The sequence below is a fragment of the Lepisosteus platostomus genome, chromosome 14 (assembly GCF_059453375.1).
Source record: "Lepisosteus platostomus isolate fLepPlt1 chromosome 14, fLepPlt1.hap1, whole genome shotgun sequence".
NCBI classification, from domain to species: Eukaryota; Metazoa; Chordata; class Actinopteri; order Semionotiformes; family Lepisosteidae; genus Lepisosteus; species Lepisosteus platostomus.
Window position 1 is genome coordinate 37,323,678 of NC_142624.1, and position 23,508 is coordinate 37,347,185.

At 41.8% G+C, this 23,508-nt stretch overlaps 1 protein-coding gene across 2 annotated transcripts in view; it reads left to right on the forward strand.

The window, feature by feature from the left end:
- The window catches only part of adcy5 (adenylate cyclase 5), a 94,692-nt gene that overhangs the window by 59,658 nt on the left and 11,526 nt on the right, over nt 1–23,508 (forward strand). The window contains exons 4-12 of one of the 2 annotated variants that reach the window (XM_088606110.1): nt 6,744–6,855; nt 9,381–9,508; nt 11,658–11,816; nt 12,362–12,503; nt 13,692–13,832; nt 18,350–18,372; nt 20,965–21,109; nt 22,411–22,508; nt 23,340–23,427. In XM_088606110.1, the coding sequence (XP_088462236.1) occupies nt 6,744–6,855; nt 9,381–9,508; nt 11,658–11,816; nt 12,362–12,503; nt 13,692–13,832; nt 18,350–18,372; nt 20,965–21,109; nt 22,411–22,508; nt 23,340–23,427 (1,036 nt within the window). Of the gene's footprint in view, nt 1–6,743; nt 6,856–9,380; nt 9,509–11,657; nt 11,817–12,361; nt 12,504–13,691; nt 13,833–18,349; nt 18,373–20,949; nt 21,110–22,410; nt 22,509–23,339; nt 23,428–23,508 lie in introns of both variants that reach the window. The other variant, XM_088606109.1, reaches the window with a different exon arrangement.

The following is a 23,508-nucleotide window of genomic DNA, read 5'->3' on the forward strand; positions in this document are numbered from 1 at the left end:
AAATATAAGCAAAAACATCAGTTCTAAATATCTGCCTGTGCTGTTCTGTGAAGGCAAAGCCAGACAAAAACTATTGTTCTTGAGGGAATTTTCTATATTTTGCTCTATCTGAGAGGCAGACCAGCATTTGAAAAAAAAAATATTCTGATGTTTTTGGGTCTCTATATAGCTGAGTCTGTTGTGGTCAAGAAAGTATGGGGTTGGCAAATATGTCCTGCAGATTTAAATGTGTCCTGTATCTAAACTCATATTGTGGCTCATTTTTAGACTTATAATTGCAGATGCTATACAACACATCCCTGGCCTGTGTTTTAAATTGATTGACTTTCTGTCCAGGAAAGCATTAAATGCAGAGTTTTTTTTAAAACGGAACAACATTCAACACTCCAAACCTTCTTTAATATATTAAGAGTGCCTAAAGTAATATACAGTATATATGCACTATGTAGGGAAGATACAGTTGAGTGTACATGAGATCTGTATCGAAATCGCTGCTAATTAAATGTGTACTGAGGAAAGTTTATGAAGTGCAATGGCACTAACACTTATACTGCAATATTCTTCACTGGACTGGACACTGAAAACACAGAAACGTATAGACATCCGCAGACACAGGGGAAATATTTAGAGAAAATTGACCAAACCATCACATCTCTGGAAGGTGAAAGGAAACTAGAGCTCCCAGAGAAGATCCACTGATCCAATCTTTTTGAAGGAGAACATGCAAACAGAAGGAACACCCCAGGTCGAATGAGAAACCAGGACCTAAGAGGTATGATGTGGGCAATTAAGGCTCCATCTGTGGTGCTGGCAGGTGACTGGTGACCGGTTATTGTCAATGTACAGTATGATGGCAGCTAAGTATTGTTACCTAGTGTTGTTTTAATCTGGTTGATTATAAATGGATCATACACATGGTTTAAATTAGTGTAAACAAGCACATGTTGCTGTTCTCCTCTAGCAGTGTAAAGGTGTCCTTCCCACAGGTACTTGTGATTTCATTCACGAGGTTTATAAACAGACTTAATTAGAAGCTTAATTGTCAATCTGTGTGACCTTTCAGATGCTAGAAATGATGTTCTAAGCTCTCCAAGTTAACTGCATGCAGGTTTTGGATTTTTTCCACTTCCCAAAGCAGATTGAACCTTAGACCAGTGTTAATTAAGAGTTGTCCCACATAAACCTCCCAAGGCAGTCTGGGAGCAATGGACTTTGATATTAAAACACTGCTAGCCATTATTGATAGTACATAACCTGACTGTTCAGACTCTTAATTTGCTCTTTAGGGTCTAGTACAATGCATTCTCTCAAAGTACGGTGCCATCCACCTGGAAAGACACAATCTCTTGACCAGAACCACTACAACTTCCCATCATCATCTTTGTCTTCTTCATCTTCATGGTCATTGTCATCATCATCACAGTGCTCCTTTCTGTAACTTGTTGGTTGTCAATGCCTTTGTAAATGACCTGATAGGATGTTACAAACAAGGGAGTCTGACCATTTTAAAGCACCAGCCCAACAGACTATTCATAGCCCTCTTGATGTCTTTTTCAGCAGTGTCAGTAGTGGCTGGGCTCCTGAGAATAATATATGTTTTTGCTGAGAGAATATGTGCAGAGCTTTTAACTCCCCTGTTGTCAGAAACCTTAAAATTACATGTAGGGTTTCGCGAAAATGGTTCTGTTTTCATCAACTAACATTATGTATCTAAATAAAATCTAAACATTGGCATTTCTAGTTGGAAAGTATAATTAGAAATGTACTGTATCTTATCAGGCATTTGTAAACTAGTAATTCTTCCAAACAACTGAATTTAAAAGGGGAAACAAGTGAGGTGGATATTTATGATGACTTTTTAAAACTTTATTTAATATTTTTTTGACATATCACAATATTAAAGAATATCAATTCAATAATAAGCAGTACCAAACCAATATTTTAGGACTTTTGACTTTTAAAATTTCAATTTGAGTGCATTGCATATCTCCTGAGAGTGATGACAGGAGCTCTTCCTGCTCCAAAAACAAAAGTGTTCTCTTACGTGGGCAGACTCGTAACCATGGAGAAGCAACAATGTGCTGTTTCTCTGGCTGCGCTGAAACAAGGAAATGAAAATCAGTCTCCTTCTTGACTATCTACAAAGATTTCAATTGTGATTGATGACAGAACAGCTTAATCAGTCTGCAGCTTCCTGGGTATTTTCTCTGGTTTCAGCCTTTACTGTTTATTAACTTTCTTGGAAATACTGAATAGGAACAGGAAGGTGTAATTGGCATCAAACGTATGTCACCAATATGCAAGAAACGGAGGTGCTACAATATTGAGTAGTATGTTGAAAATAGACATTTAAAGTAAAAATTCATCAAACCATAAGTGTTCTTTATTATGCTTTTAAAATAGAAATGTTACAATCTTATCATCCTCTCTTAATATGTTTGAAGTAACGTGATGCAAAGTTGACCCTGTTCACTCTTATTGTAGAAGCATCGTTCTATTAACATCCCCGGTGTTATGTTACTTAAATTGAAATGTCACTTGGTACAAAGAAGTGTATACATCAGCCCTAACTCATTATAAGAGCTAGAAATCCATTGAATTCTTCTTGGTATACTAATTACCTCATTCCACAGTTTTTCTGTAGTCTGGGAAACAGCCCTATTAGATGCATCATGTAAATTAAAGAAACAGAATTGAAATATTGAGAAAAAAGTACATTCTCAGTTAACTGGATAGTATGACAGAAATAAAGAGGAACCACAATGAAGACTTTCTACAGGATTTTCTTTTTTGCCCCAGTAACCTAATTGTTTAATTTTGTTTACCAAGCACTAAGGACAGAGGAGATATAGGAGTGAGCTCAGCTGGTACTGCACACAGAAGCTAATTGGTGTGAGAAATCTGTGCAGCTACTTGAAAGAATCCCAGGTGTCCGTTTCAACAGCATGGATGGGTAACTTGTTCCAGACTCCTGCAACCTTTTGTCTAAGGACATGCATCTTGTGCTGACCCACACTTCCCACTATATAACTGTTCCCATGACTCTGAAGAAGTCCTCCGAAGAAGTGGGTTGACTTCATCAAGGCCTTTGAAATTTGCTTAAGGTCCCCTCATTTTTTCAAGCGGGAAACATTTTCTACAGACCAAAGTGCTTAAATTTGCTCTGAGCACACAATTCAAAGCCTTTTTTATTGACTGTAAATTTGGAACCGTTTCCTGCTTGAAGAACTTTTTCAGTGATTTGAGTCTTGAGGAGACCCAAGCTGACAAAGTCAGAAATTGTAGCTGCTTTCTTCATTCTTTGTAGGAATGAGCTTTATTTCCTACCCGCTAATAACACATGGAGATTCATTCCCAGTTATCAATGAGTACAGGTTCCACTTAATGTACATTAATGTAAGTTAATGTCTGTGTTGTGTTTTGGTCACCCAGGGCCACGTGGAGCCGGTCAGCAGTATTGATGTTTGACACGTACCAGTAGAAGAGAATTACAGGATGCAATCCACATTGAGATGGATTAAAGTGCATCTCGCCCATCATGAGGCTTTCATAGCTCTGTTTCATCATTGTAGACAAACAGAATATGACCTTCACCTGCCCTGGCCAAATGCAGTGCATCTGCAAATTCTCAGATGCCACCGTTAAAACGTCATCTTTGGGTAGAGTGAAAAGTACAATCTCAAAGCTGCAATCACACTGTGGATATGCCCATCCTGTGAAAGCTTTTCATACAAATGGAATATGTGTGTGCATGCAGTCAAATGTCTGGTAGAAAAGGAAGCAAAGAATTAAAAAGAAAATACCCAATTTATGCCTTAGACACAATAATGCATACTGTGTACAGTATATGTTGTCTTTATTTGAAATATTCCCTTAAAGGATATTACAGGGAAAATTACGATTAAAGATATCTGTGTTTCTGCTTTGCCTTCTTTCAATGTTTCATTACTAATCGTACTAAAAAATCAATTACTTCCTGTAGACACCAGATATTTCAGTCATTAACTAAAGTTATTTTCAATGGGGAGTCTCCTTCATTCTGAACGACATGAGTTAGGGCTGGAGAGAGTCTCTGTCACACCTGTTTTTGGAAGCTCAGTGTCTAGGTACACTTTCTTCCCCTGAATTCTACAGCCTTGCCTGGTTGCCTTTTAACTGTTTAGTTGTAATGGCAGAGAGACACTATTGAGACACATAGGGGAAAATGCAGGTATATAAAAAGAAGAGGAGATTCTGTCTGGTTTTACTGTTATGAAATGTTTGTCTCAGAGATACAGTACATGAAAATGTTATGACATGGCTGGATGCCGCCAGGCGGGTGGTGATCTGTCAGAGCCCAAGTGCAAGGGACCGGAGAGTAGTGGAACACCCGAAGAGACTTGACGGACTGGGGCTCAAGTGCTCCAGGACAGGCGGAAAGGGAAAGTGAAGGGAGGCAATAATAGATCAACTCACTACTGTCCATAAGGAGAGGGCTCCAACTGGGGCTCTGGACGGTGGCAAGGAAAAAAAGAACGAAACAAGAAAGGGAAAAGTGACCCAGACAGCCCGAGAAACAGGAATTGAGAGAAAAAATAAGAGTTCTAAGGTCTGGAGAAAAAGGTGCCTCAGAGAGAAGGCAGAAAGGCGGCAGGAATGAGGGCAGTTGGAGACGAGACTAAATCGCAAGGGCAGGACTCTCTATAGAGCTTGGAGTGGAGCTGCCTAGTGAAGCTTCGGGGCGGAAACGCAGGAGAAGGAGGCCAGCGGGACAGAGTCCAGGGCTCCAGAGCAAAGCCCAGGAGCCTCCGTGAAGACTGGAGCTGCAGGGCAAAGTGAATACGTGAACCTGAGGCTGCTGTGCAGGGAGAGGAGAAGACATGAACCTGAGGCTGCTGTGCAGGGAGAGGAGAAGACTTGAAGCTGAGGCTGCTGTGCAGGGAGAGGAGAAGACGTGACCTGAGGCTGCTGCTCAGAGCAGAGTGAAGACTTGAAGCTGAGGCTGCTGCTCAGAGCAGAGTGAAGACTTGAAGCTGAGGCTGCTGCTCAGAGCAGAGTGAAGACTTGAACCTGAGGCTGCTGCTCAGAGCAGAGTGAAGACTTGAAGCTGAGGCTGCTGTGCAGGGAGAGGAGAAGACTTGAACCTGAGGCTGCTGTGCAGGGAGAGGAGAAGACGTGAAGCTGCAGCACAGGGAGAGAGAAGGCTTTAGCTTGTTCAGCTACCTGGGTGCTCAGCCTGTCGACTGGGGTCGGGAAGCCACTGCTCTGGCGGTGTCGCTCACTCGGCCACGAGGAGCAGATTCTGTCAGTGCCGCATCCCAGGACAACATAGCTACACGGGGAGGCTGCTGAGGTTTCAGCTCGCCAGAGCTACAGCCCAAAAGACTGGAAAACTGAGGACAGAGAGAGGAGACAGTACTGCCCCTGGGACGGGGTGGAATGAATAATGGCGAAGCGCCGTCGAAGAGGCGCCTCAGCATTCAATAGAGAAACAGCAATTGGATAATAGATTTGATCATGACCAATTAAGGCCGATCACCAGGAGGAGACCTGGTTAGAGCAGCAAACCCTGGGAGATCTTCAGCCCCCGTGAGAATGTGATGGTTTCCTGGGGCCACCGCTAGCCGAGGGATACCGCAGGACAGCGGTCATAACAGAAACAATGCTATGGCAAAGTCTCCCATTTCCACTGGAAAGGGTTTCCAGTTTCTCCGTGCACTGTTTTCCTTGGCTCGTTTGTTGGTGATTTGCTTAGGTTTTGCTTGTCTTTTGTACCTGTTAACACCAGACTCTTGCATAAGCAAGAAATGCCCCTTTGGTCACAACAGACCCTGCTTTTCATGTTGCAGTTTTTGTCGATATTCATCTCGGGACTACATGTATACTGCGAACAGGATAAAGGAATGATTTTTATTATGATTAATATGACTACATATTCCCATTTTTGTATGTTATATTTCCACAAATCTGTCTAGTTCTTAGATTGTTGATCAATGCTTCAGATAAAGCTGAACACTGTTATTTGTTCATTAGCAAGGATTTCATCTTGTGGGTTTTTCTCAGGCCCTAACTGGCAAGCAAGTTTACATCAGAATGTCAGCCCATCAACTAATTGCAAATTGCAGACTATAAACCCTGTACATACTGGCAGGTTTCCAATTGGATGAAGCAGGAAGCCTCTAGTCAGCAAAATACCAGCATGAAGTACTGGGTTTGTAATTTGCAAGACAGGCAGGCCAAGATTGTGATTTAATCCAGACTTACAAAGTATTTTTCTGTTTTGGATAAATACATACATACAAAAAAAAAAACTTAGGTACATTATTATATGCACATTGACCATAGACTGAAAAAGAAATGTTTCTTTTATTTGTTGTTGGGTGCGGTTACTGAGGTTTCATGCAATGTTCATAGCTAAATATTTGTTCACACCACCAAACCTAGAGGACACAAGTGGAAACACTGTGGAAGTGCAGTTAAAACAGAAAACAGGAGACGCTTCCTTATGAAAAGGGTTACTGGAGTCAGGAACAAGCTACCCAGCCATGTGGCTGAAGAGAATACCCTGGCATCTTTCAAGAATGGATTAATTTCTACCAAACGGGCTGGATGGCGTGAAAGGCCTCCTCTTGTTTGTCACATTGCCTGTGCTTATATTTTTAACTTTCTTTGTCTGTTACTACGCTGTGACGGTCCCTATCCACTGTAGATCCTGCCTATGGGGTCACTCTAACTCTCTATCTGTTCTTATCTTTTCGTTGCAGCATCCTCTTTGCAGACATTGAGGGATTTACCAGTCTGGCTTCACAGTGCACTGCCCAGGAGCTGGTTATGACTCTGAATGAGCTGTTTGCCAGATTCGACAAACTAGCTGCGGTATTTGTCTTTTGTTTCTCCAATGTCCCGCATGCTTTCTCTGAATTTGAAGACAGGGATTTGCACAGGGAAAGGGTGTAAATGGTAGGCTTGAGAAGACGTTAATGCAGGATATTGTTGTCCAAGGAGCCTCACTATTTACAGGTAGTCGTGTACCTTACACCAGTAGTGATTACGGTCTTTTTAAACAAATACACTTATAGAGTTTAATATTTTTACAATGTAGTCAGTGCTATATACCTTTAAAAACAGTGCAGTAAAGAGTTATAATGGGTTTTCGGGTATATGAACCTATATTTTTCCTGATGGATACTGTCAGAAGGTGATTTGGGTGATCCGAAGGTGATTTTACTGGAATTGGCTGTGAAGGTGACAGATGAGACGCTGAAGGTAAAAGAAGATGGGTTAATCAAACAAAATGCTGTGTAATGTGAAACTCACAAGAATTTCATTCTACCAGGGACATTGCATATGATGGAAACTATGGAGCTGGTATCATTTTACCAGTGCAGAGTAGCATGTTTATTATGGCCAGTGTTCCTGTTAATTAATTTCTGAGGCGGAAATACTGTACCAGGATGTGTTTTTTTAATAATGAGACATCAGATTCCGTCTTTGAACTCCTGAGCTTATTTATCTCATTATCACAAGACAAAGATCTTCTCATGTATTTCCTCTGTCTCATTATTTCCCAAGTCCCTGATGAGTTATCGTAGCTTCTTACCAGCTCTTTTGGTGTGGTAAAGGGTATAAATATCCATTGTTTCTGATGCTGGTATTTCACCACCTGGCCGATGTCTCTACACTCTCTCATGTGAGCTGATCTTAATTTCCGTTCAATCCAGCGCTTCACAGCAACGATTGTGAGGGGCTCGTTCTCAAGACGAGGCCTGTGGCAATATAACATTCAGGAGACAACCATGAGACCAGCCTTGTTCTCGTGTTGGCCTTGGGAAAAAAAGCAATCCTTGTAGACAACAACCTTCCAATTAATGGATCTGACATTGAGCACAGCGTTAGAGAATTCTCAGCCCAGCTTCAGATACAGTCATCTGGTGGTTTGCTCGTTTTGGCAAAAATGTTCCATATTATAAAATACAGTGTACACAAGGCAGAAACATCTCTCTCTTTGTACAAACCAAAGAGCATAAAACTATTCTGAGTAGATGGAAAGTTACTTTCTGTGTGACACATTGACCCAGCAAGATTAATTCCAAGTCTATCGAATGTAATATTTGTCCTCTAAACTGCTGGAAATTAGTGCCTGAAATTATTTTAACACTAGGACCTACAGTAGGACTGAATCTTTATTGAATATTTGTGGAATAGTATTTAAGTAATACTGTTACAGATTACTTGTATTTTTAAATTTATTTCTGCTTATAATGAGTGGGAACAATAAGTCTATTGCACTATTTATAATAAATTCAGACCCTTTTGGACAAGAACTTTTATTCTTGGCTGCCTGGCTTTCTCATTGATCTAAGAGATCCCAATCTCTTGGCATTCCCAGAATGCCTCAGGACTTGTTCTGTCCGTACATTGCTTTTTGAGTTGAAAACAGCCTTAAACTTACTTGCCTGAATCTGCCAACAACCAGTTTCTTGATAATGTCTGTTACTGGCCTCTGCGTTATATCTGGAACAGAGTTTGATTCAAAACAGAGCAGAAACTACATCTGTACCGTATCAGGGTTGATGAAACCCTATCTGTAGCATTCCCTGGTTGTTTCTTTTTTAGCAGTCTGGCTCTCTAAATTAAATGCCTTATCTGTAGCTCATCTGGATAAGATTAGTGACAGCAAGGGAATCCAAGACAGCAATAGTCCAGCAGGTTCTATGAGTCACCATTAAATCATCAATTTCTAGACACTTGCTGCAATATAGTTTTGACCAATGATGCAGGTAATTCGTTCAGCTAAGCAGTTTACAGATCACTGGAATGAAAATGCCAATACCCTGTTGCTTCCAGTGACCACAGGTGGCCATCGCTGATGAAATTGAGCATAATAACTCGCTAAATTGATCACAACTCGAGTGGGCAAATTGTTGATTTAAAGGTGAGCTCTCAAGTCTGCTAGACTGGGGGCTGATCACGTTGGGAATGGTATGTACCCGAGCTACAGTACATTCCCTTCATAAAGGTGCCTTTATAAAACTTGTGTGTTGTACCGTGGTGTCAGCAGAGACAGAGAAGTCATGGTAAGAGCAGTAAATAGTAAATAGTTTAGAGACATATGGTGAAGTAAGAAGAAGTTTATGGAAAGCCATGGCAAAGTAAATGCAGGATATGGTCACTGTAAAACCATATTCAATTCCTGAAATGACTGTGTAAAGTTAAGACAGGCTCATGCGCAGAAGGTGCTCCTGTATGAATTAATCTCCTTGAAGAGATGGTAGTGCCAGCCACTATTTTAGTCTGGGTTAATCATTTTCTCATCGCTCTGCAGGGGAACTACTTGCGGCATGAGGTTACGTTTACATTTCTCATTCCTCCTCTTCTCTCCCCCCTTTCTCTGCCATCAGGAGAACCACTGCTTACGTATCAAAATCCTGGGCGACTGCTACTACTGCGTGTCCGGGCTGCCCGAGGCCCGAGCCGACCACGCCCACTGCTGCGTGGAGATGGGCGTGGACATGATCGAGGCCATCTCGTGAGTGTGTGTGGGGTGTGGCTGGCGCGCAGAGAAATCAGTATGCTTGTTCAGGTGCTCCCTCGCCTGGGTGACGGGCCATGGCAAAAGCAGAATAAATTGTAGCAAAGCAGGATGAAGCACAGGGAAATGGCGAAGGACGATCCAAACCATGGGGAAGCGTGCAGAGATACGGGATTGGGACAAGTCTATTTAGAACCGTGGGGATAGTCCACTGTGTTCTTGCGCATTTACAGTGCTGACTGCTATGAGGCATTGAAAAAAATGCGAGTCGTATTGATTCAACTGCAGCAAAAAAAAAAAAACGCTGGCAAATTAAATGCCGGAGGACCTGTTTCCTCTCATGATTACCATGCAGGCATGATTTCTGCTTCCACCCCAGATCAGATCTGATGGCCAATGCAATTGCTTGCTCATGCATATTCACAGGAAGGTTGAAGCACACAGGGTTTTACCAGTTTTTGCTCTCACCTTGTTTTTCCAAACATTTTGTCAGTCTTTTCTGCTGAAACAAAGGCAGTTCACTACTTGTCACTCTTCTTAAACTCTTCAGCTCTATAGGAATTAAGAAAGTGACAGAAAACCTACAAGAAATTGTACTTAACTGGACATAAAGTTGACTGGAGTTCTGCTGAGCCTGATGGGGGCAGTTCTCCAGTTGTGAAGGGCCAGAGTCCAGAAGGGGTTCCATAGTTCTTTACATATTGATTGGAAATTACCCTGGAAAGGAGTTAAACTAGCTCAAGTTCTATTAGGCACTTAAGACCTCAGTTCACGGATGAAACCGTGCCAATGCTGCAGCTTTCCAGTCCTGGACTTCTGCATTCCTGGTGCCAGAGAACATCACTGATCTCCAGGATAACATTTATTGTACTCCTGTCTCCCTTCTACTTAAGCCCACTCCTAACTATGCAACGCTGACAAGCAAACATGCTCTGATTTCAGTCAGCAATCTCAGAACATTTATTTCTGCAAGCCGAGGGTCTGTTAATTGGATCTTGCACAGTGAAACACGTGCATAGAAAACATCAAGTTCAATTTTGTGACGTTAGAAATGAAGACAATCTCTAAAGATCACATATAATAATGTCTGAATATGATCTTTTCTTTAGTAATATTAATTGTTTGGAAGTTTGGAGACCATTTGTAAATTGGTAGCTACAGAGTTTTAATTAAAAGCATAAGCATTGCCTGTGGCTGGGAATACTTTAAAAGTTTAGGCCACGTAAATGCAATTGGCACTTTTTAAGGGTTATTTGTGTTTGGCATTCAAAGAGGGTTAAGTAAGAAAAAAATGAGCATATTGATATGCTCTTTTAGTTTTAGATTCTTTCTCAGTTATGAAATGGGGGAATGAAAAGTTCAGACTGTCCTTACGAAGAGCTGCTTTCACAGATTGGCTTTAGAATCAGAACAGTAGCAGGACTGAGTGTTCTTTATGATGGTCAATGGCAGCCTTTCGCTTATTCATACTGAGAGGATAAAAGAGAAGTCAGATAGCGAATGTTGATACTATTGAACTTTTTTTTGTCATTTATCAGCGTGTTAGTAGTGGGAGACAGAACATTCTGATCTTTCTTATCTAGGTAGGTGGCTCCACAAGACTGCCTTTATTGTAAGACTAGGTTATGTCATTTAGGTTAGTCTATTTTGTGTATGTATGTGTTTGTGTGTGTTTGAGTGTGTGTGTTTGAGTGTGTGTATGTGTGTGCTTGAGTGTGTGTGCTTGTGTGTGTGTATAGGTGTGTGTGTTTGTGTGTCCTTGAGTTTGTGAGTATGTGTGTAAGTGTGTGTGATTGTATGTGTGGGCTTGTGTATGTGTGTGCTTGAGTGTGTGTATGTGTATGTAGGTGTGTGTGCTTGAGTGTGTGTGTATGTGTATAGAGATGTGTATGCTTGAGTGTGTGCGTATGTGTGTAAGTGTGTGTGTTTGTATGTGTGGGCTTGTGCATGTGTGTTGGTATGTGTTTGAGTGTGTGTGTGTGAATATGTAGCTTAGAAATTGCGGTGTGAAGAACAAGAAACCTGTGTGTGTGTGTGTGTGTGTGTGTGTGTGTGTGTGTGCATTATTGACTCTATGGCAACGAAACAAAGATCCATTGGTTCCTTGTCTGTCTGTCTGTCTGTCTGCCGTGTGTGCTGTGTGCAGGCTGGTGCGGGAGGTCACCGGGGTCAACGTGAACATGCGAGTGGGGATCCACAGCGGGCGTGTGCACTGCGGGGTGCTGGGACTGCGCAAGTGGCAGTTTGACGTCTGGTCCAATGACGTCACCCTGGCCAACCAGATGGAGGCAGGAGGCCGAGCCGGGTGGGTTCCTTCCTCCCTGTCCACGTCCGCCGTCGACGAGCAGCACGCTGAGGAAATGCCGGGGGCAGCGATGACAGTCGAACCCTCTGGGCTCCCCCAGCTGCAGTCATTCCTGAGTTCATTAGGATCAGCTGTTGCCAAGCAAAATGGAATTATTTGCCATTCCACTCTTCAAGCTATGATTGTATGATAAATCTGCACTATCTGACTCGAGCTCCTCCAGTTTCAGGAGTCTAAAGAACGCATTATAAATGATAGCACTCTAATTTTAGATTATTCATTAATTTTTATTTTGTATATTTCTGTACCACACTCCATGAAAACACTGCTAAAATCGTTTAATGTTTTTTAAAGCATCATGAAAAAGTGACCAAATAACATTGATCCACTTTGCTCGTTGCCAAGCCTCTGCCTCATCTTGAGCCTCTAGATTAAAAGAATTACACAGGGCTTATTGTTCATGTCTATAAAATGTAAATCTCATTAGGGCCTGTCATTATGAATTGTGTATTTTAGCAAATGCATTTGTGTTTCTGTCATTTTAGGCGTATCCATATAACAAAGGCCACCCTGAACTACCTTAATGGCGACTATGATGTAGAGCCAGGTTTCGGAGGAGAGAGGAATGCCTACTTGAAGAAACACAACATCGAAACCTACCTCATTGTTGGGTGCAGTCAAAAGCGAGTGGGTATTTCCAGAATGAAGTCATTGTTTCACGCTGTTCAGAGTTGTTGATTTTTATTGAAATCTCATGAGGGGAATGTGGTCTCTTGTCACAATGTGCAGTGATCTTCTGTTTGTTTTTAGGAATTACGACTCAGGAAAGAGCAGGGGTCTTTTCTCTGGCTGGAACTTGGCTAATCCACTCTGCACATTCCACGCATCACAAATTTTGCCTCATGATTCAAATTCATAAGTTGCAGTTTTGATAATTAAAGATTTATGACCCCTAACATGAGTGAAACAGAGTCTTTCGTTTTTGTCTCAGTATTAGCTCATCTTGCCTAGTGTACTTTTGTGTGCAACACAGCTGCTCATTTACCGTCTGCTCAGGACTGAATTGCATCATTCTAAACCATGGTGATAGGGTCATTTTTCCACTTGCTTCAGTGTAGGTCCAGTTTACACTGAAACAGTGGTTTATGAGAAAGTCAAACACAGTCAAGGAAGGTTGCCACTGTGATTACTCATTCTTCTACTTTAAGAAAGGTGGCCTCTTTATGACTGACTTAAACGATGGTTTCTTCAGTTTCAGGGAGTCTGTCATTGTTAAGCAAAACAGATATGACCATTCCCCAAATGTCATAACTGTCACGGATGTTATTTTACTTTTTTAGTCAGTGACTGGCTTGATCATAATAGCCAATTGGAAGCTGTTCCACTGACATCTGTTGAGAAGCCTTAAAGATAAATTGACTATATCAATATTACGAAGCACCTGGCTGTTCAGTATCACTCAAAATCAAAATCTTGCTTTATGTGTCCGGGACTACAGTCATTCTTACCTTTGGAATAGATTTGGAAATGCAAATCCACTAAGATTTATTAGGAGAGCTCTTATTTTGTTTTTTAATGCAACTTTTGTACACACTTGGAATAAGGCAGACTGCCTTCATTATTGTATGGTAATTAACCATAAAGACCTACAATAGCACAAGCTCTTTACTGTCTTTGTTCGTGATTTTACGCTTGTGCCTGGGAGTCTATAATGCCTGCATGTGATGAGACTTAGTCTAAAAAGAGTAAATGGCAATGTTTTCCAAGATGAATGCTAACCTTTTTCATTTGGCTGACACCCATACTCTCATACAAAATCAGGTCTCAAGCTTTGTCCTCGCTTTGGCAGTTTGAACAGTGTGTTTTCTGTCGCAGAAAGAGGAGAAGGCCATGATCGCGAAGATAAACAGGCAGCGCACCAACTCCGTCAGCCACAACACAGCCCACTGGTGCTCAGACAGACCCTTCTACAACCACCTGAGCACTAACCAGGTCTCCAAAGAGATGAAGAGAATGGTAAGGACCTGCTGCACCAGCATCCAGTCAGGAGGAATCCTCCAGAAAGCCACCAGTTTCATCAGTTTTATTTTTTTTCTTTGTTGAAGACAAACAACGCTGTATTTATTATTCACTACACCAAATACTGCAATAGTGTCAGAATTATTCATATGTAGCAATAATAATTGCTTACACTTGTGTAGCGCTATTCTGGACACTCCACTCAAAGCGCTTTACAGGTAATGGGGACTCTCCTCCACCACCACCAGTGTGCAGCCCCACCTGGATGATGTGACGGCAGCCATAGTGCGCCAGTACACTCCTCACACACCAGCTCTCAGTGTGGAGGAGAACAGAGTGATGAAGCCAGTTCAGAGATGGGGATTATTAGGAGGCCATGATTGGTAAAGTCCAGGGGGAAATTTGGCCAGGACTTTTTTTCAAGAAACGCCGTGGTCTTTTTAATGTCCACAGGAAGTCAGGAACTCAGTTTTACATCTCATCCGAAGGACGGCGCCTTTTTACAGTATATAGTGTCCCCATCATTATACTGGAGCATTAGGACCCACACAGACCGCAGGGTGAGCGCCCCCTGCTGGCCCCACTAACACCTCTTCCAGCAGCGGCCTTAGTTTTTCCCAGGAGGTCTCCCCTCCAGGTACTGACCAGGCTCACACCTGCTGACCTTCAGTAGGCTGCCAGTTGTGAGCTGCAGGGTGATATGGCTGCTGGCATGTAGCAACATACAGTATGAAGCTCTTTTACCCCCATATGTTAAACTGAGGTCCTGACTTGGTCTATTAAGTTCACCCTGGTTTCCTGGCTGAATTCCACTCTGGGCTTGTACAACCCAACCTCCCTAAAGTTCCTCCTTAATTCAGCTGGAGGAGCAGTTTCTCTCTCCTCCCCCTGATCTGCTGTGCAGTGGGGCTGCCGAGTATCACCCAGGGGGGGCTGCTCTTCAGTGGGGCAGGGCGTACTGTATATGGTGTATTTACATTGAGCCTCCTAATTTGTAAATAGCTTTCTGGTCCTTGGAATGAAAAGCCCTGTATAAATACGATGATTAATTGATTCCTAAAATTTGGGAAATTGTTTTTCTCTCTATGCTGTAGTTTTTTTTGCTGGTTTACCTTTTCTGAGTCATGATTCTGAAAGAAACGGGGTCTGTCCTGTGCTGCAGTATAATCTCCTCCCATGCTTGCGTGACTAGTAGTTCTCTCCACCTACAGCAGTGCGAACTGAATAAGAGAGGGGCTTAGACTCATGGCAACAGAGAAAGGAAATCAATCATCACATTTCTGTCTCTCGCCGAATGAGGACTGTGAAAAGAAAGACACTTTGTGGGGCTGTCCATATTTTGTCATGGTGGCACCATGGTGGTGGGTTAGGATTGCTGAATTGTAGTGCTGGATCTCTGGGTTCAATTCCTGGGGTGCTGTCTGTGTGGAGTTTGTATGTTCTCCCTGTGTTCGCATGGGTTTCCTCTTGGTGCTCCAGTTTCCTCCTGCAGTCCACAGACATACTGGTAGGTTAGCTGGCTTCTGGGAAAACTGGCCCTGGTGTGAGTGTGTGTGTCTGTGTGTTGCCCTGTGATGGACTGGTGTCCCATCCAGGGTGTACCCTGCCTTGCACCCATTGCTGGCCAGGATAGGCTCCGGCTCCCCCCACAACCCTGAACTGGATAAAGTGGTTATAAAATGCACCGGGCCTGACTTTCAGCCCCGTTCTTTAAAATGACTTTTATCGTACAGCACAGAGTCTTTTGAAGCTGCAAAGAGTTACACCCTATGACACGACTCCTTACTGGTACGATTCCGGTTGATTTCAATCTGACTATTTTTCCATTTACTCTGCAGTTCCACGGAGAACAGGATGATTACATAATGCAGGAATATGTTGCATGGTGTCATTTGGGGTTTAATCAGCAACCTTGAAAGCTGTAATTAGCCCTTGTTTTGACTTGGTGGGTTTGGTATTTTTCTCAGCAGGAGTAGTAAATTATGGCGAGTACACAGACAATTTCATTACAAAAATGGTTGTTCTTCTCTTACAGTAGTCACCCGATTTCCTGATAGTCTTTCAGGCTGGCGTTTGCACATCTTTTCCATTCACAGTGAAGGGTATTAATGAGTTTACACAGGGTGTGGGAGAAGAGTACATCTGGATCAGCTTACGTGGGTGTCAAACTGTTGGTGCTTGAGGCGGAGGAGGTATTGAGGGAAATTGATATTCTTTATTAAAGCAGAACTTTTACAAGTTTAAATTTTAATATCAGAATAAGGTCCTTATCTCTGAAACAAAATTTTGTGTGATGGCACACTTTTATAATCTCCCCCCCATCATTCGATTTTTGGAGTTTTAATGAAGGCGAATTATCATAAATGTTTGACTCCCGGTTCAGTCCAGTATTTGTTTACTAGAGGATATGATCCTACACGTTGGTGGGAACGCTTACATAATCTGTGTAGGTCACAAAAATAAGTAAATTCAAGCTGCAGCAAATAAAATGAAGTAAAATTATGCAAAAACATCATTAAAATTCTCCGGCGAACTAAAACAAAAATAGGTGCTGCAGAGTGAGTTTTTTTCTCAAACATCTCCTTCTGATTTAAATCAATCACATGATGAGTCACCCAATTCTGTTTATCTCTATAAATGCTGCAGTTATGCACTCACATGGACTTCAAATGTGACCTTCTGTGTTGCAAACACCAAGTAGCAGTACAGTAATTGAGATTTGTCTTCTCTTCCATCTTTTCAATCTCACACAGCATGATCCTGTGTTAGGAGGATCAACTAGCAATGTATGGGTATAAATGAGGATTTTTCATGCCTTTTTTAATAACGTCTTCCAAAAAAAGAACAATTCTTCATTTCTTACTGGATGGAAACTCCATGCCATTGTTATCTCAGCAGGTTTACCACAGTTAAGGTCCATCATGTTTTATACACTAGTACTGAGTATTTTCAAAAACTGTCTTGCTCATGTCAGCATAATGTACACTAATGTTGTCATTTCTACATTTTTATTTTCCTCATTGAATGGAAATATTTAATAAAAACATTGTGTTCTTTATGCTGAATAAAACAGCAGAGCCAAGCCCTTGTTTGATCTTCTGTGTAGGCGCCTAGAGTAGACAGCAGAAAAGGCAGTTTGACCCCGTTGGTTTGACAGATAGCGTGTCGTTCTCAGTCTCCAGTGAAGCAAGATGCCCATCCCTACGTGCTGTGCTCTCATACCAGTTGCACTGATGTTGTTTTGTAAAAATACGTCATAGGTTCCCAGAGTTCTGTCCCTTTCCAAGAAGACTAGTTTAGAAGATTGCATAAATGAACCAAATTCTTAGTGTTACTATATAGGCATTGTTTCATCAGACAGAATTAAAGCTTCCCTTTTGTATAAATCCAGTATGTTTATTTACAGGGCTTTCAGAACAGATAACAGTTATCTGCATTAGAAGACAGAATAGGTCTTAACCTATAGAACTATTTCTTCATTTAATCATCTTTGGGCCTTGAATAAAGTTATACACTATATGTTATTTGCATTTGAAGAGGGTTAATGTTTTAAAATACCGAGCACTGAGTAGATTGTGTTTTCAGATGCTAAAAATCTGTACTACAGAATGAAACAAACCATAGAAATATGTATCTGTATTATATAGGCTTCATTTACTTTTTTGTTTATTCTTTTAAGGAAATACTGTTAGGTCTCATGTCTTCATTTACTTTTCTGAGCATAGTGTTGTAGCAGACATTTCTCTAGCAGCTGTTGCTTTGATCCAGAAGGTGGCAGTATTGCATCAGTAGTCAATCAGTTTTAACCCGTGCGTGTTCCACAACGTACGCTATGTGTTGTTTCATCCACGACTGGCAGTTTCCGAGACCCTTTTGCACAGAACATCAGAACAAAAGTTCAAAGTGGGCTGATCAACAGTTCATATTCGAAGGAGGGCAGTTTGTTCTAGACACATAGTAAAATGAAAAATATAGTTTTTGTAAAGATATGTACGGATTTGCAAGTGTTTTTCTTGCGTGTTTTCTGATCAACTCCCTTTAACAACAACAAACAACGGCATCACTTTATTAACCCTTTACAATTTCTTGCATTAGGAATTATCTTTTCACATGCCCCAGCCTGCTCTCCATGAGACACACAGACAGGGAGAGAGCCTGGAGTCAGAGCGTAGGGTCCGCCGTTGTACAGCACCCCTGAAGCCGTGCTCAGGGGCCCAATGGAGTAGGATTCCACTGCCGGCCGCGGGATTTGAACCGGCACAGGCGCAGATCCTGAGCCACAGAGCCACCGCTCCGCCCCTTTTTTTCCTTCATTGATTTTGGGAAGACTTAATAGATGCTTTTAAGTGATTTATGATAAGCAGAGCAGGTGACTTCTGTTTCATGCCAAGACTACATAACTGAACTGTGAATAGAGATACTAAAATCCCATACATGGTGCTTTGTCTTTTGGTTGAGGGAGTCAAGGTCCCTCTCTCTTCACCACTGATTGCATTTGTTCTCTCTGTTTGCAGGGCTTTGAGGATCCCAAGGACAAGTGAGTAAAATACACTCCGTTTCACATGTGAATTATGCTGAAGGCTAATGGCTGCTAATCAATTAGAACTTGTCATCCCCTATATGGGCTGAAAAAGGTCTGTGGAGATTATGCACATTAACTGAATTGCCAAATGTGCTGTGTATCGTGGCCAGCAATATGCACATGGTGTATAAGAAAATGGCTAATCTCACAGTTACAGTCCTTCCTCCATCGGGTGAAATTGAAATGTGGCTGGAGTGATGGTATCTTTCTAGTGTAAGCTTATAGTGTAGCAATAGTGTAGTAGTATGAGGCTGCTAGTTTGGAATTTGGGCTGCATGAGATTGGATGAGGGCTGCATGAGATTGGATGAGGGCTGCATGAGATTGTGTCAATCGATGCACTTTTTAGCTTTAGCATGTTTAAAAATAAGTATATAGCCAGTATAGATGTTTGGCATCAGAAGGGTTTCTGGCCTTATGAATGTGAACAGAAAAAAAATAAAAATCTAATAAAAAGGAAAAATATAAAAAAAGAGCATTTGAAACACAAGCAATCTTTGCTTTTGCTATCTGCTTTTACGACCTGATTTCTGTAAATACGAGACGAGTTCTTAGATGTCTTGGTATTCAGTTTGGTACGTGGGAAATTGAAGATCTTTGCTCCCCTGAATGCGATTGAAACTTGGACTGCTACCTCCAAGCAAAACCTCTGGGCCATTTCTAGTGAGATCTGATCAAAGAAATACAAATACAATAGCTGTGCAGCTATACTATCCTGCAGGGAAAAAGCAGCATTGTTCAACCCCTTGGTTTAAAGTAGTCTTACTTAAAAAGCAGTAACTAAGATTTCCCTTGTTGCTTTTGCAAAGGATTTCATAGTGTTAGATCATAGAATTAAAAATCTAACCACAAAGGCCAGAAATGTGCAGAGAATAAGATACAATGTCTCCATATATAAGCTTTTAGATTTGTAAAGCTGGATACTGATACAACATTGCCAAATCCTGCTGAAAAAGTGCATGTTTAAGCATGTGTGCTTTTTAAAAAATGAAGTAGAAGTAGATGAAGTAGAAATGAAGTAGAAAAAAAAATATTTTAGTGTTAATAAAACGCTTACTAAACCCATTCATGAGATCAGTCATTTGATTGTAAATAATTACTGTTTTAAATCAAAAGGCTCATCAGGAACATCAGGAAGCCCAAATGTCAATATGGAAATTTGCATGATTCGCCAATCATTGTATCCATTAATAATTGTTTATTAAAATAATTACATTGCTATGCAATTATTAAAGAATGGTTGACCAGAGGTACCTTACATAGTCCTCTTTCATCTGTAAAGTGGACTATAACCTCCTTAACCAACTGCAGTAGGGTCTCGACATTTGTGAGGGTTCAGTGCAAAGAGCTGTCGCAAATAGCCTGATTCGCATATAACGAAGCCCACCCCCATGCTGTCGCGTGACGTACTACTGCATATAGTATGTTTGGTTAAAAGACATGAGTAACCCTCCTTTACGTGATCATTAAAGCCTAAATGCATTGGTTTTAAGATGAAATGAAAATAACATTGATCAACGAAACAAAAAACAACAGGGATCACAAACGCATAGTAATCAGCTAAAATAAACAGCTTGAATCCATCCTCCGGGTCCAGTGAGTGTCTGCATTTTCTCCCCCCGCCTCTGTGACTAGTACTCTACTGGAGTGAAAGGGGGCAATGAAACCGCCGGTGAGCCTGTCAGGTCGTCTCCGGGATGTCAGTGCCCTCACAGCCAGCACCGGCCCGGCACTGCTAGTTCCAGTTTAACAACGGGACCAGGCCGAGCTGGGGCTGCTGGGTAGTGGGTAGTGGGTAGTGGGGAGGCTCTCACTAGCTGTGGCGCAGTTCATGTGGAAACTGCGGTTAACAGCCTTTGGCTCAGTGTCACCCCACCCTACTCCTCTCCTGTGCAGAACCCCATCGGCCAGCCCGGATTGTGAATGAGCGAGTTGGCCAATGTCATGTCGAGACCCTACTGTCTTCATGTATTTTGGGGTTATTTTCTGAGCGTGTATCAGTCAGTCAGAGCTGCGATTTTACATCTTAGCTGTAATTCGTCAATTTGAATTTGAACGCATTTCTATGTGTCACGTAGCCATGGACTCATGTCTGTGTTCCTTTTGTAAATAACGAGAACATTCAGTATTGGTGAGCAATCGTGCTTTCAGCTCAGGATAATTTTGATAAAATTAACATCTGCAAAAACTAAAAGCAGACTATGCTTACCATTCTTTTTTTTTTTTCAAAAGGAAGCAAATATGCACACTGATTGCTCTCTAAGAATAGCACAAACCTTTGTTCGCACTCCTAATTCAGTCCTTGAGAATTCCTCATTTTCAAAAAAGGTAGCATCAGACTAATTCTGCTTGGCTGCCGTAGTGAATCATTTCCCTGGCTGATACATAAAATCAGACATAAACCTGTCAGTGTTTGTCGATGACAGCGGCACACCGCAATTGATGAAGCACCCGATTGAATAAAGACACAGCCTGAATCGACTGAGAGTTACCACATTGGTTTAAAAAAAACGTCACGTCTTGTGTTATCTAGGCATTTCATTTTCAGAAATACCCAGGAAAACATGAATCCAGAAGATGAGGTGGACGAGTTCCTGGGCCGTGCCATTGATGCGAGGAGTATTGACCGACTGCGCTCGGAGCACGTGAAGAAGTTCCTGTTGACCTTCCGGGAGCCAGATCTGGAGAAAAAGGTAGAAGCAGCCTTAAGGGCTGTTGCGAACCTCAGGTAGTCAGTGTTGCCAGGTCTGATTCATGTGGTTTTTGTCATTCCCGAACAAAAGGATTCAGAACTCGCATCGTCATCGTCAAGGCGGTAAACTTCAATTACAGTGATACTGGCCAAGAGGCAGGACATTGTTCTAGGCAGACCCGCGCTCTGCCTTTTCGAAAACAAGACTAACTTTTTCACCTTTGAAGTCGGGTTATCTTTTAAAACGCCTTTAGTTGTGCTGTTTCAAATCTTGTGGGTTTTGGTGTCTGGATTCATTATGTATTTAGAGTAAACCCTAATTTCTGAATCCATATTTTCATAATCCTAATTTCTGCAATTTCCCTCACGGGATCAATAAAGTATCTATCTATCTATATGCACTACACACTGTCTTGAACAAACTGGTACTTACACCGTAAAGAGCATGTTAATAGCCTACCAAAACGTTTGTATTTTCAAATTCTTTTGCAAATATTCGCTAAGGGTATTTCAGTAGTTTGGCCAAATGCTAAGAGATGCGCGGTAAATGATTGGATTAGATTAATTGTGTCATTGGCGTTACTCACCAGTGAGACAGGGATGGAAGAGAAAATGTGTGAGTGGGTGCTCTGACGTCAAGATATTCCTATGAAGGCCTATGTAGAAGGGTGCGAGAGGGTTTGACCTTCTCCCATAAAATGGGCACAGCAAGCAGCCAATGAGCTCTTCAGACTGGGAAACGCTGCACTGTTTACTAACAGGCATTTATGGCATCTGGTCATGTACTGTATGAGCACAATTCAGCTTTTCAAACATAATATCAGTGGGAGAACCTTTACAAGATAGGATAGGGGTGAGTTCTGAAGTGTTTTTCATCCATTGACTTAAAACCTCTCATTATAAGAAAACAATTATTTATTAACCTCTGGTATCAGTTTTTTTGGGCGGGCTGCTGCATGTGTTGTACCTCAGGTTTTAGAAATGCTCTTCCTTTTCACAGCAGATGGATTTTTTCTTCACTTTGAGGACATGAAGGTCATTGTTACCAAACTAGAGAGTCTTAAGAGCTTACTTAGTCCCTGTTAATAATGTGAAATCCATAAGCATTCAAGCTCTGATAAAACTGTCACAAAATCTCTGGCTGGATGGATGGTACTGTCAGCAGTTGTGAGGTCTGGAATAATTCACAATGAACATTAAGGAGCCCCTTTAATGCTCATATAGTTCTATCTTGTGTCAAGTGCGGAATGAGTTTGCAATAACACTGGCATGCTCTCCTCTCTGTTTCCTTTCCTTTGGCAGTATTCCAAGCAGGTGGATGACAGATTTGGGGCATATGTGGCTTGTGTTTCTCTCGTCTTCCTTTTCATCTGCTTCATACAGATCGTTATTGTGCCGCGGTGAGTGGAGCCCTGCTTCTGAAAATCACTCGCATATTCAAGGTGTTCTTTATTTTGTCTTAACAACAAAAGAAAGGGAAAAGTAGAACGTACTGTACACCACCACATAGCCAACATGTCAGAATTCTTTTTTTTTCTCCATTTTAACGAGTAATTCCCGATTTAAGAGGTGTACCAAATATTTCTTAGGTCTTTTACATTCATCCCATCTGGGCTGGATTAGTGTGTTTTCTCTGCAGTGCGCCTTAACGGTCTCACAAGTTATGTTTTCGTTGCAATTAACAGACTCTGAAGAGAACCTGATAATACAGCTATTATATACCATTCATAGATGGTACTGTTTTAATTTTAAAAGCAGACAAAAATGAATGCAGTGGGAGATACAAGCGTCAATCCATGGCTTGTATATCGGTTCTCCTGCTGCCCGTTCAAGAAAATTTCTGGCAACCCATCCATTCAATTCACAGCTTTGCAGGCGGCTCAGCAGCTGAACTTAGTCTGTGGCTGGGTCTGCGTTGTGGTTGGTTCAAAACAGTATGAAACCCAGTGGGTCGTTAGATGGGGCAAAGCTAATTTTGTTGTTGTCATCACAGGAAAGTCCACAGCAGCAGTCTGGAATCAAGATGCATGTGATCTCTCGTAGGTCAAATAATGCTGCATGAAACAAGCTCATGATTGATTAGATGTTTATTAACACACTAATTAATAAGAGCAGTGGAATATCCTATGATTTAATTGTTGGCTGGCTCATGCTGCGACCCTAATGGTATTTCAGTTGCCTCAAGAATACCAGCCCTCTCCTCTCACCATTTTCATCTGTCCACCCCTCAGCTCGTCGCTGATGATCGGCTTTTATGTGACCTGCCTGCTGCTCCTCCTGGCAGTGATGTTTGTCTCGGCGGTGTACTCCTGCTTTGGGGTAGGTTATCTGTAAGCCCAGCATCATTCCCTGCTCCACAGATCAGCGGGGAGGCCAGATACAGGGGGATTCATTTCAGTT